This window comes from Electrophorus electricus, chromosome 5, assembly GCF_041902795.1.
Source record: "Electrophorus electricus isolate QZ-2024a chromosome 5, ASM4190279v1, whole genome shotgun sequence".
NCBI classification, from domain to species: Eukaryota; Metazoa; Chordata; class Actinopteri; order Gymnotiformes; family Gymnotidae; genus Electrophorus; species Electrophorus electricus.
Window position 1 is genome coordinate 23,509,335 of NC_137501.1, and position 13,164 is coordinate 23,522,498.

The following is a 13,164-nucleotide window of genomic DNA, read 5'->3' on the forward strand; positions in this document are numbered from 1 at the left end:
CTATGAAATGTACCACTGAGAGACAGCAGAGGTGACTGACATATGGCAATTCTACCAGCAAAAGGCTGAAGGACAGCACAGAGGCACCAATTGGGGCAGCACAAGAAAAAGCGTTAAGCATTAGGTCAATTGAAGCAGTGATGCGTCACACCAGACAAGACCCACAATGCAGACAGTGCAAAAGAAGCCCCTGAAACCATCCAGCACTTAGTAGGACCCAAAATGCAGGTGGGGTAAAGCATACACTGAGAAAATAGCTAAGAGCAAAGCTAAGATACTGTGCTATCTCCAGATCCACAAAACAGCAGTGGTAATAGATGTGATGGTCTCAAGTGATGAAAACATTCAAAGAAACAAATATGAGGAAGAACACCAGGCAGTGAAAAAAGAGATACTGAGAATGTGGAAGGTTAAGATCAAGGTTGTCCCAGTGATGACAGAGACACTTGGAGATGTGACCCCTAAGATGCAGGAATGGCTCCAAGGGCAACTCCAGAGTCGTAGTCGTAAGGGTAATCTAGGGTCATCGAGCCAATACGGAGAGTTTTAGAAAACATGATAACAAAAGCAAGGGCTAGGATAAACCAACGCTAGGAAACACGAACCAAAAGCACACAAAGGCAAACGGGGAAAGCAGGATATTACAGAAACCAAGAAGTAACAAATAGGCTAACGTAAACAGAGGCTCTGAAACAAAGACGGGCTTACATACAACCATACAAATATCCAAACAATAACCCTCACAATCAAACAAACAATGATCAGCCAAGACACAAGCAACATGACAGGGTTTAAATACATGAACTTAAGCTTGAAACGAGGGGCAGGTGTGGAAAATCAAATGAGGCACAGAGAAAATGAAACTACGGAATGGAACTAAAATACACAAGACAGGGAAAATATGGCACATGGAAGCTGGGAGGCACTAACCGTGACACACACACACACACACACACACACACACACACACACATATATCTTATTCATAGTACTCTTGCTTCCTGCACTGTCTGGTGCCAACCATTCAGCATGTGGTGAATAAAACCCAGAGCCTTTAAATACATGAAGTTTGGTTGAAGGTGTTGCTGCTAAAGTGGATCAGATCATTTACTGAAAGCAAAGCTTCACATACTTTTTCCAACAACGGTATTTAATGTTGCATCACTTTACCTAACAACTAAAATAAAATAACAGAAAATAATTTGTACTGGGAACCTCAGGTGGCTTTGAGTGTTGCAGATCTGTGGGAGGTCTGGTGAAGAACATCTTGAACCAGACTGACCATCTCCACTGTGTGGAATGACCTGGAATGGTGTACATAATAAAACCAAAAAGCTATTGGGGTCCGGAAGCTGCTATAGAAACACAAGCTCATTGATTAACACAACATGAACAGGAGAATTCAAAGAGAACTTGAGAAAAATTTGGGTATTCAGGGCATGGACATTTGGATCTATACCTCCAGTAGTCCAGTGGGGGTGGCAGCTTGAACTAGTTCTATGGCAGAAGTGTACAGGCCTGTGTCCTCCTTTAAACCCACAGGTGCACTTGCACGCAGCCCCGGTGAGTCACAGCTACCCTGAGTAACCATTCCAGTCAATAATAACAACAGCAGTAAGGGGCCTTTAGCCATTAGTCATGAACTAAGAATAAATATCCCTACAGCTACGACTAGCACATTGCTATTTGTGCTAATTGTGATAAAGTTCACTGCTGTTTCAGTCTAACCCCTGTGATGGAGTTTAGTTTTGTACTCCTATGCACACATGCATTAATGCTTATTTGATCAAATCTGCAACCATGTCCATGACATCAAGTTGGCTTCCAATCAGATAAAATGCAGATAAAATAAGTGTGGTGATGAAGTACATGGTGAAAGCACAAACCTTCTGAAGAGTGACTCTACTGATGTCCATGTTCCCTTCTGAAGCTGTAAGCAACAATTAAACATCCATTAAGTGATTACTCATATGGATGGATCGTATTGATTCCGAACAAATCTGGCAGAATTGATGGTTGATAAGTAGCAGATTTGGACTTACCATCATAAATGTTGAGAAAGGGGAGAGGTGAATCACCAACCTGGGAGAATATTTAGGGAATGAGTGGCCTCAAAACAAAGTAGCTAAAACAGTGGATCATTAATTGCTAATTTTACTCCACAAATTACCAATAAAGTACCATTAAAAGTTTAGTGATTGAAAGATTTGAATTATTTGAAGTCACTTGGTTGTGGGTGATGACTTTCATTTAAGGTTTGATATGGGTTTATAAAGCTCTTACAATATTAGTTAAATGTCATTTAAGAATAAATGTTGTTTCTTAAACATAGGTTTTGTCATATTTACCTGGCACTCATATGATTTGTGTTGATTAGCCTTAAACCGTGCCATCTCCAGAATGACCGAGCCCCTGCAGTTCTGAAACAAACACATACACAAGTAATGCAGTCAATTATGTACATAGTTACATACTTGAATGAACTATGGACTAATTATCTATATACCAAGTTATTAATTATTTTCCTATTTAATTATATTTTGAAATGCTTAATGGTATGTTTTGTGTGATATTGTAGCAAAGAAACAAAGCAATGGCCACACTGAGCCTCAAACCAAGTTCCTCCTAATTACAAATGTGTGAAGACCACCAGACGAAAGAGAGCCACCTCTGTAGCATGCCCACCACAGTCACAGTTTCTGTCACACCGTGCTTTCCTTTGGCCTCAAACACAGATATACTGTGTATACTGGGGTGTGTGTGTGTGTCTGTGTCTGTGCATCACCTGTAGTAGTGTTCTGGCATAGTCTAGTGTCACAGCTCGGATGTCCTCTCCATTCACAGACAGAATCTGGTCGCCTGGCAACAGTCTTCCATCTAACGCTACCACTCCTCCTTTCATTATCTCGGACACAAATATGCCTGTGTCATTCCTGCAAGACATTGCGACCAACCACGGACATCACAATAGTACACCCTCATATCAAAACTGCTCCTAACTTCCTCTCTCATTTTTCTTCCAGTGTAGTTGGAACCCATTTCTAGCATAGCTTGCCCTAACAGCACGCCTGCATGATCAGCGAAATGACACAACCAAATGAAACCAGCCACTGTGTCTTCCAATCATCATATGAAAGCCCCTCAACAAATGATAACGTTTGGAGCTTGCAGACCCTCAAAAAAGGTGATACACATGGTTCACTTAGGTCATACTGGGTGTAGCTTACTGGTTGATGTTTAAAACATTAACTTGCAAGCATTATTCTGGACCAGATTCAAAGCAATCTGGCTAGCATTCAGATAAATCCAGGTGTACCTTTTGCTCACAATGTTCAGTCCCAGACTCTGCCTTGGGCCTATCTGCAGGCCCACCATGAAAAGATCCCACATGTCCTCCTGAACATGTGGAGCTTGGTTCTGGAAGGTGTGTGTGGTGTGTGCGCAGGGGTGTCTGTATACACAGAGGCGCACAAGGTGGGGACTCAAGCGAAGGATGCTCAGGGCCTCCTCATGGGTTGCCATTCTCAGGTCTATACCATTCACCTAGAGAAACGGGGGATCTAGTCAGTTGTGGCATGAAAACTACTGATCAGTATGACAGGAATATAGCTAATATTGGGCTGATTTAGCAAAACCCATATTAAATCTAGTCTTGGACTAAAATCATATCTAAAATGAGACTAAAGACATCTTTCAGAGAGAATATCCATAAACTATTGACTAAGCATATCAAGAGGTCTATCATTAAGTTCAATATAAAGGAAGTTAAAGAAGCTAACCAAACCTTTTTTTTTTCTCAAGTAATATGAATTTGAGATAAAAATGATTAATTTGAAGCAAAATACAGAATATAATTTTTATTCCTGAGTGTTTATGAATATATGTTGTAAATTATTCTGTTTCAGGTGGTAATAAGATAATTACTGTGTTAGTAAGCTTATAGGAATTTTTGATCTGTTAATGGTCCCTTGCTGCCTGAGCACAAATAACAAAGGTGTCAAACATGAACAGAGATGTCTGGTTTTGGACTCAGATGACTTAACTTGGTGCTTATAAAAGAAATGAGTAATTCAGTCAGAGCCATATTTGAGGGCAGACAAAAACAGAGATATGTTATCACATGGAGAGGGGAAAATCATACAATGTCATCCTCTGAAATCGCAAACATACTTGATTAAATTCGGTCTCCACAGGATTATGTAGATTACTCCACTGCCTCATTACCAACAAAAACTGGCCAGAGTATATCTTAGTAAAAAGTACATAAATTACGTTCATCATGGGCAGATGAGACAATGATAAACCGCTGGCAAAGAGAATGGAAGGTTAAATTGACTGGACAATCATGATATATAAACAGAAAGGAACAGGTTGTATATGCTGTTGGGGTAATCAAATGCGGCAGTTCTAGGATGATCTTAGAAGAAAACACACATATCTTGTTTACTTATTTATTATAAAATGTCCCAGTCATTACACAGCAAGGAGTTCACAAGAGGGAAAGAACAGCTGAAGATTTTGTACTGTTTGATCCATACTCACTGCTTACAGGAGATACTAAACCTTGACATTGCTCTTAGCTGGCTTATTTGTGCTTGGTTTTTGTGTTTGCATTTTGCATTTGGAGCTAAACATTAAAAAAAATTGGTTAGGTCCTTCCAAAATGTTTTAGCACTTCTAATGCCTGAGATTAAAAATATCCCCAAATAAAATGTGACTATGCAAACTAGCATTGCATAATGTACATTATAAGTGTCCCTCCTTGCTTCCATGTTCCATGGTTTCCCTGTCTTGTGTGTTTTGGTTCCATTCTGTAGTTTAATTTTTCCACCCCTCATTTGGTTTTCCACACCTGTTCCTCGTTTCTAGTCTTGTTAAGTTCATGTATTTAAACCCTGTCTTGTTCCCAGTGTCTTTGCTGTTCATTGAATGTATGTATGGATGTGTTTGAAAGCCTGTCTGTTTTTTGAATCCTTCGTTTGTTATCCTGTGTGTTATCTTAACTGTTTGTTTTTCCTTATCTTTGTGTGTTATTTCCTAGTCTCTGTTATAGCCTGCTTCCCCTGTTTGCCCTCGTGTGTTTTTGTTTGTTTAATCATGTATCCTCGTATTGTCTGTATTGGCTCAATGACCCTGGACCGTTATAACAACTCTCAATCTGGATTTACCCCTAATAAATCTCACTCTTCTCCGCACATGCGTCCGCCTCCTTAACCGCTCACCGTTACAAGCTACAAAATGACACAGTATGTAAATGGTCGTACCTCTAGAATATGATCTCCTGCCATGAGCCTGCCGTCCCTACAAGCAGCACCACCCTTATTCACTTCCTGTATCATAATCGCTCCCTGGGTGAGAGACAGAGGCAGAGAGACAGATTGGGAAGAACCTGTGTTTAAAAAGCAATGTAAAGAACATTTTCACTTCCAGATTTGATTCTTTGCATTAATAAATATAATATAGAAAAGTTAATTGTGGACTTTACTGTGTGAAGCATAATGTGTGTTCAGCTTTACGTTCCTGGGCATTAACATCTCTGATGATCTGTCTTGGTCCCTAAACACTTCTGTCATAGTTAGAAATACAAAACAGCATCTTCCTTTTCTAAGGAGACTGAAAAAGGTGCAGCTGCCTGCTCAAATTCATTTTAAATTGCTATACCATCAAGAACAACCCTACCAACTGTGTGACCAGGTGATATGGGAGCTGCTCATAATCTGATTGAAAGGCCCTGCAATGAGTGGTGAATACTACCCAATGCATTACTGACACACAGCTTCCATCAACAGTGGATAACTAAAGACATTTACAACCCTGCTCATGGACTGTTTACCCTTCTACCATCCAGAAGGAGACTATTGGTGTATCCACAACAACATCAGCAGACTGAGAAACTCCCCTGAATATAAGCACTACACCTCTTAATGCTCACTCATAATCAAACACAGCTTGATCATATGATTGATCAATGAATCAGTCAGTCCTAAATCCTGATCTTGATTACTTCTCTGCACTGGGTGATCATATCTCTCATCTTCTGTATTCAGGCCAGTCAACAAGCTTTAAAAGATTTTGCACAGAATTTGGTCTTTTGGACAATTTTAGCATGAAGGTCTACTAAGATGAATTATGTAATTATTGTTGCCAATGAATATATAATTCATACAGTTGGTGGTCATATTTTTTGACTAAATTACATTACATTATGGGCCACAATGTTCAATTACAATTTTTTGATCAGATCAGATTTGCATGTCTTGACGATTCATGTGTCACCTTTTTGCACGTCACCTGCATCAACAACAGAAAATGTCATATTTGTGAGTTGACATGCTTATAGGCAAAAAGCCATATGAATTCTGATTTGACAGTTCTTGTTCATGTCACATGGCCATGCAACATTATCATATCCAATCTAGAACCACCTACGAAAGTGACTCAAATCTGATTCGAAAAAAGATCGCACAGCCCTGTATCATATCTATGTCATATTAAGGCAAAAAATCAGATCTAAGTCACTTCAGACTGGAAAGCTGAACATAGCCTTTACCAAAGGACTAGGAGAGCAAATATATTATCCGACCTTTTCCATCGACATCAGACAAGCAAGTAATGGCTGTGACCCCTAAGATGGAGAATTGGCTCCAATAGATCCTAGGAATTAGAACACTGATCTCAGTCCAGGGAAAACCATCCTAGGAACAGCAAAAATATTGCATCACATCCTCTTGTAGAAGGCCTGAGTATAAGGAAAAGATATCCACTGAAAGGGTGAGACAAGAATTCATACATATATTTTACATACATATACCTTATTACCTTTTATTATTCTTATTACCTTCTTATTACCTTCTATTCTAAAGCATCCACAAACTTAAAAGCAGCACTGTGCTTCTTATCTTTAGATATTGCAAATGGAAACTTTTTGCCATCCATTTGAACATCAATCTACATCCAGAAGAGAACAAGCCTGGGAGCAGCAAAAAATACTGTCACACCTCAGACTCCTGGCGGCTGATAGAGTGTAAGTCTTATAATATATGACCATGAGGTAGAAGGGTGAGATGGGAAAAACAATGGGTTGCTCTCAGGAGCTCAGTGAATTCCACCATGGTACCGTTTTAGGATGCCACCTGTGCAACAAGTTGTGAATTTTCCTCTATACTAAATATTTCACAGTCAACTGTCAGTGGCATTATAACAAAGTGGAAGAGATTGGGAATGACAGCAACTCAGTCATGAAGTTGACAGAGCGGGGTCAATGGATGATGAGGCGCATAGTGCGCAGAGGTCACCAACTTTCTGCAGAATCAGTCGCTACAGTCCTCCAAACTTCATCTAGCCTTCAGTTTAGCTGAAGAACAATGCGTAGAGAGCTTCATGGAATCGGTTTCTATGGCCGAACCAGCTGCATCTAAGTCTTACATCACCAAGCGCAATGCAAAGCGTCGGATACAGTGGTGTAAAACATGCTGCCGCTGGACTCAGCAGCAGTGGAGACATGTTCTCTGGAGTGAAGAATCATGCTTCTCCATCTGGCAAGCTGATAGACGAGTCTGGGTTTGGCAGTTGCCAGGAGAACGATACTTGTCTGACTGCATTGTGCCAAGTGTAAAGTTTGGAGGAGGGGGGAATATGATGTGGGGTTGTTTTTCAGGAATTGGGCTCGGCCCCTTAGTTCCAGTGAAAGGAACTGCTAATGCTTCAGCACACCAAGAGATTTTGGATAATTTCATGCTCCCAACTCTGTGGGAACAAGTTGGGGATGGCCCCTTCCTGTTCCAATATGACTGTGCACCAGTGCACAAAGCAAGGTCCATAAAGACATGGATGAGCGAGTTTGGTGTGGAAGAACTTGACTGGCCTGCACAGAGTCCTGACCTGAACCTGTTAAAACTCCTTTCGGATGAATTAGAGTGGAGACTGTGAGCCAGGTCTTCTCATCCAACATCAGTGTCTGATCTCACAAATGCGCTTCTGGAAGAATGGTCAAAAATTTCCATGAGCACACTCCTAAACCTTGTGGAAAACCTTCCCAGAAGAGTTGAAGCTGTAATAGCTGCAAAGGGTGAGCTGACATCATATTAAACCCTATGGATTAAGATAGGGATGTCACTCAAGTTCATATGTGTGTGAAGGCAGTCCATCGAATAGGCAATATAGTGTGTGTGTGTGTGTGTGTGTGTGTGTGTGTGTGTGTGTGTGTGTATGTGTGTGTGTGTGTGTGTGTATATATATATATATATATATATATATATATATATACAACAGTAGCTAGATTACAATTCCCACTGCAAATGCCTGAAATCATGAACAGTAGCAAAGTTCATATCGATGATAAAGTTTAATTTATAAATTAGGAACAATAATACTTTAACAACAACAAGTAATACTAAAATAGGGCAATAATTATATAGTTACATGAAGGCAATCTCTCTCTAAAATATTTATTGGACAAAAAGATGATTAACACCACAGGTGGAGTGGCATGAGATTTCAACATGCTACTAAAAATGATGCAGAGTTTAACTATGAATTATGTATTTCTGGAGTTTTCTATTTAATATTTTCTGACCAGGGGCAACTATGGTCAACCAAAACCACAATTAGCAATTAGTAATTAGCAAAGTGCGGATATTGGTGGACTACTGCATATATGGTGTTTTATATATCAAATATATCTATAGTCTTTAAACAGTTATAAACAATTATACCAATGTACCCCATCAGGTTCCTGGAGATCTAATCTGCTGATCCAAATTTAATCCAAACCCAAGTAATCAAGGCCTCTATGGATGCAGCTTCTCAAACCCCAGTGTTACTTACCCATTTCTATGTAGAAAAGCCTATTAGTTAGTAGTGCTTTCACCAGTTACTGCACTTAATGTGCTTATTATTAAGCACTAGTTCTGCTACAACTAAAAAAAATGGAGGTGGATTCAACAAGTGCATGGTTTCTTTTTAGGATAGATGAGAATTAGCAGTATTAATCTTATTTTCTACTCAGCTATTAGTATTAATTGTTTCTCACCAGTAATGTGTTGCAGCCACCCACAATGGTAAGGCCCAGACCAGATGGTCCTTTACAGATGTCAATGATGTTTAAAAAACCAGGAATGATGGGATGTGTCAAGGGATCAGAGCACCCGGAGCATGATGGACAGCAGGAGGAGCTGGGTAGTCCAGTGCCAGAAGGATTGGCCAGAGAGCTACACAGGGAGGGGGTGTGGTGGATACTGAGTGAATGATTGGCTGCTGTGTCATGAGATGTGGGTGGAATGTAACAGCTTGGAGGAATATGACTGGCTGATGAGCTGTAGAAGGTAGAAACAGGGTCACTAGGTGGTTTGTGATTGGATGAAGTATTAGAAGAAATGGGGTGATTGAAGCTGTTCTTCTCAGAATACACCCTCTGTTTATCTTCTAATACTGCCCTTCCTTTCTAAAAGAGAGGCAGAAATAGAGTGATACATTTCATTTTTCTGTATTTTTCTGTGTGGGTAAAACTATATTTCTGAATTTGTAGTTGTTAGTACTTACCTGGTTTAAGGTATAATGCTTGCCTTCTTTGAACATGATGATGTCCACAGCAGAAGGCGACAGAATGGGAGAACTGTCTGTCTATACAGCACAGATCACAACACACAAAATAACATGTTGTAATAATAGGGATGTGAACAGTAAGAATAGCCTATAGAAGTGCTGTTACCTGATTTAACAGAAATTCAATTATGATTCAAAACGATCCAGTTCAAGAGCTACATCTCTTTCATATGTATATAGTGTCATTAGCAAGTTCATTTCCATAATTCCCATTTAAAAGGTGTTAGAGGAGTGTGTGTGTGTGTGTGTGAGTGAAAGAGAGAGAAGATTACCTCCATGGCTGGTGCTGTAGCCATGTGTCTCAATGGCATTTTATTCCTAGTGAGTTAGTCATAGATGCATAAAGGTCAGTATACATTGGAAATACATGTGAATATATACATATTCTCAACGCTTTATAGGTATACAGATATATAGAGACAATAGCTCATCTGTTGCCATGCACAGTCTACATTAGCCATTCTCTAGCGCTTTATCAATGGACAGTTTCTGGTCACAGAACCACCCTTGCCATGATGTTGTTAGGTGATGGGCCATTAGTAACCCAGCACCACTATTGTACCTGATAAACCTCAGCTCAGGCCCCACCACCATGCCACCAGCACATCAGGGTTAAGCTATGTTGAGACTGGTCTGTCTCTCAATTAATATTCATTAGCAGTGGTCCTATGGTCAACAACTGACTAGTGATCAGTGAGGAAGGGGTAGCCAACAGATGAGCTGCTCTTTGTTTTTTGTTTTTTTGTTTTTTTAAATGCATATGTAATCTAGCTATACCAGTATAGCGAGTATGGCCAATGAGCGTAGGTATGAGGTAAACGTTTGGTATAAGGTAGGTGTGAATGCATAAAAGATGATATACTCGGTTGAAGTGTGAGTCAACTGAGAAGCACGACCCAGTACGAAGAGTGTGGCATGACTGAAGCTGTGAAACAGGCTTCCCAAGTGGAACCAGTGAGAAGGTGAGGCTTATATCTGTGCAGGTTAATTGGTTATGGGTGGGGTGTGTCAATGCTCAGGGGAAGGCTCCCAGTGTCTGTGAGGTTGGGAGGTGCACGCATGACAGTTATGGTGATGTGTATGTGATGTAGTGGCAGTCAGGGTTGCGTGAGGGCTCTTGGGAATTGGAATTGTGGTTAGGACATTATTGTTGCCTAGACGTGGGCCGATCCCTATGGTGATGTGACATGACAGGTTCCCAATTAGCTAATGTGGCACTGTTTCTGAGACCAACATTAGGACAAAAATAACAGGGAAATCTTCATGTAAACTGTGTAAAAAGAAATCAAAGCTGAACATGTTGTAAAACAGAGAAAGACAGAATGGTTTATGTAAATATTAAGTAAAATCAAATGATAACAGAACACATGCACTCTTGGAATCAGGATGTATGTTGTACGTGCAGCTGTGTGTACAGAGGATTGTGTCTGTGTGCTTCACCTCATCAGTACAATCACAGCTTTAGATCGAGCACTGTTGATAATTGCAGTAGCATTCTGGTGACTATGACCAAATAAAATCTGTCCGTTTATCTGCAATAGACAGAGACACACACAAACTAAAACTTGTGTTATTGTTTTATTTTTAAATTTTGACATGTGTATGTCAGAAGCCAGGTTCACAGGTCAGAGTTCATAGGTTGGGCCCTGACCTCCAACAGCTCGTCTCCCACTCGGATTCGGCCGTCAGCGGCAACGGCTCCGTCCTGCCAAACGTCTGACACGTACACACTCATTCTGCCATGGATGGGATCCCTGCTCCCTGTCACACACACTCCTAGACCAGAGCTGTGTGTACTACAGTCTAGCTCCACCATCTTCAGCTCTCCAGGCAGATTGCCATACCTCTCCAGTATATGGCCTACACACACAGTTCAAGTCACAAATTATTACACAACTGAACTCAGGCTTCTAAGAGTATTGTACTATTGACAGAATTACAGTGGTATTACAGTGGTTCTATTCTATGGATAATATGACATTTAGTACCAGCGGAAGTGTTTGAAGTTATGTCTGTCATCTTAAAATGATATTCAAGTTACACTCGTTTTCAGAAATAAGCCCAAGATCATTAATACACAGCTATAGAGGATAACACTCAGACTGATTGAGGACATGGTATTTTGCATGCCCACACACACACACACACACACACACACACACGCACACACACACACACACACACACACACACACACACACACACACACACACACACACATACATACACAAACATATGTCCTTTTGTCCTTGGCTTATACTGTTATCTCAAACACAAATTAGGAAGACTTTGAAATCACTTTGAAAGCAACTTTAAGGATTTAATACTTGACTTGCACTGAAATCAGGGTTTAGAATGAGACACATACACTCTCACACACACACATACTCCAGTATGAAGCCTGTTCCTGTTTGCTGTGCTGTGTAGTCTCTGGTGGCCCGCTCCGCCTTTCAAAAACATTCTTAGTTGTCACTCCATCCGTTACCGTGCCGACAGGCCCTGAGGGCAGCCTTAGGGGAGGTAGGACTGCTTGGGGAGGTTTCCGTAACAACCTGCTTTCTGTAGGCTAGCAGGAATAAAAAAAAAATGTATATAGTACTCAACTCATATATAGAGAAGAAGATTCCAGTGAGTATATATTTATTTATTTTGATATTTACACAGCTGAACAAACCTTAAATGGTATGGGAGTGGCAGGGTAAGCTGGGGAAAGGCGTAGGAGCTGGCCACCCGGGTTCTCACCCTGGTAGAAGGGAAAGAAAACTATAAACATGCTAACATTACAGTGTTACATGTACAGACAGACCAGAATGGAGGGCAGGAACATACCATGCGGTTCTGATGGGTTGTTTCTGAGAGATGTTCTTCATGCTTTTTGATTGCATCTGAAACCTGTATTGAAGAAAAACACTACAGCCCAGTGTAGGCTGCTTGGGCATGTGCGTGAATAGCTTTGGTGACATCGCAGCAGCCAGACGTCCTTTTAAAAGCAAAATACTTTTATTTGAATATCTAAATGAATCAGGCTTAGATATTACTGCAGTAGTACTTAACTCGTGTAATACATAGTTCAGTATTGGGACCTAAAACATCACAAGTTACTAACTTATTTGTCTTAGTTAAGGATATTTTGCTGAGTAGAAACTAAAACAATTGGAACTAAACAATTTTGTAAGTCGCTTTGGATAAGAGCTTCTGCTAAAGGCCATCAATGTAAATAAATGTAAATGGTTCTTCTAACATCACATGTGCATTACATGTGGATCCTTGTACCATTACATGTGCATTACCTGTAGACTCTGGTATCATTACTGTAAGTTACCTGTGTTCTTGTATAATAATGGTGTGTTACCTGTGGATTATTGTGTCATTACGGTGCGTTACCTGCAGATGCTGCACTAACAGTTGCACTTTTTCCCCTGCCTGGCGAATGGCCTCCACTGCTTCCTCGTGGGTGAAAGCGCTCACGTCCATACCTCCAACCTAACACATAGTCAAGCCAGCCACAGTGTCAATCTCTTAGCCCTACTCAGGAGCCAAGGAGTCAGTGGGTTCTGCTTCC

General features: G+C 40.5%; 1 protein-coding gene across 1 annotated transcript in view; it reads right to left on the minus strand.

Moving 5' to 3' along the window:
• LOC145657977 (multiple PDZ domain protein) overlaps positions 1–13,164 on the minus strand; it is a 48,465-nt gene that overhangs the window by 2,066 nt on the left and 33,235 nt on the right. The window contains 15 exon segments of the mRNA XM_081714854.1: positions 1,460–1,623; positions 2,043–2,082; positions 2,349–2,420; positions 2,786–2,933; positions 3,317–3,543; positions 5,265–5,348; positions 9,032–9,442; positions 9,541–9,621; positions 9,876–9,921; positions 11,044–11,135; positions 11,255–11,463; positions 11,991–12,168; positions 12,277–12,345; positions 12,432–12,494; positions 12,987–13,085. Coding sequence (XP_081570980.1) covers positions 1,460–1,623; positions 2,043–2,082; positions 2,349–2,420; positions 2,786–2,933; positions 3,317–3,543; positions 5,265–5,348; positions 9,032–9,442; positions 9,541–9,621; positions 9,876–9,921; positions 11,044–11,135; positions 11,255–11,463; positions 11,991–12,168; positions 12,277–12,345; positions 12,432–12,494; positions 12,987–13,085 — 1,983 coding nt within the window.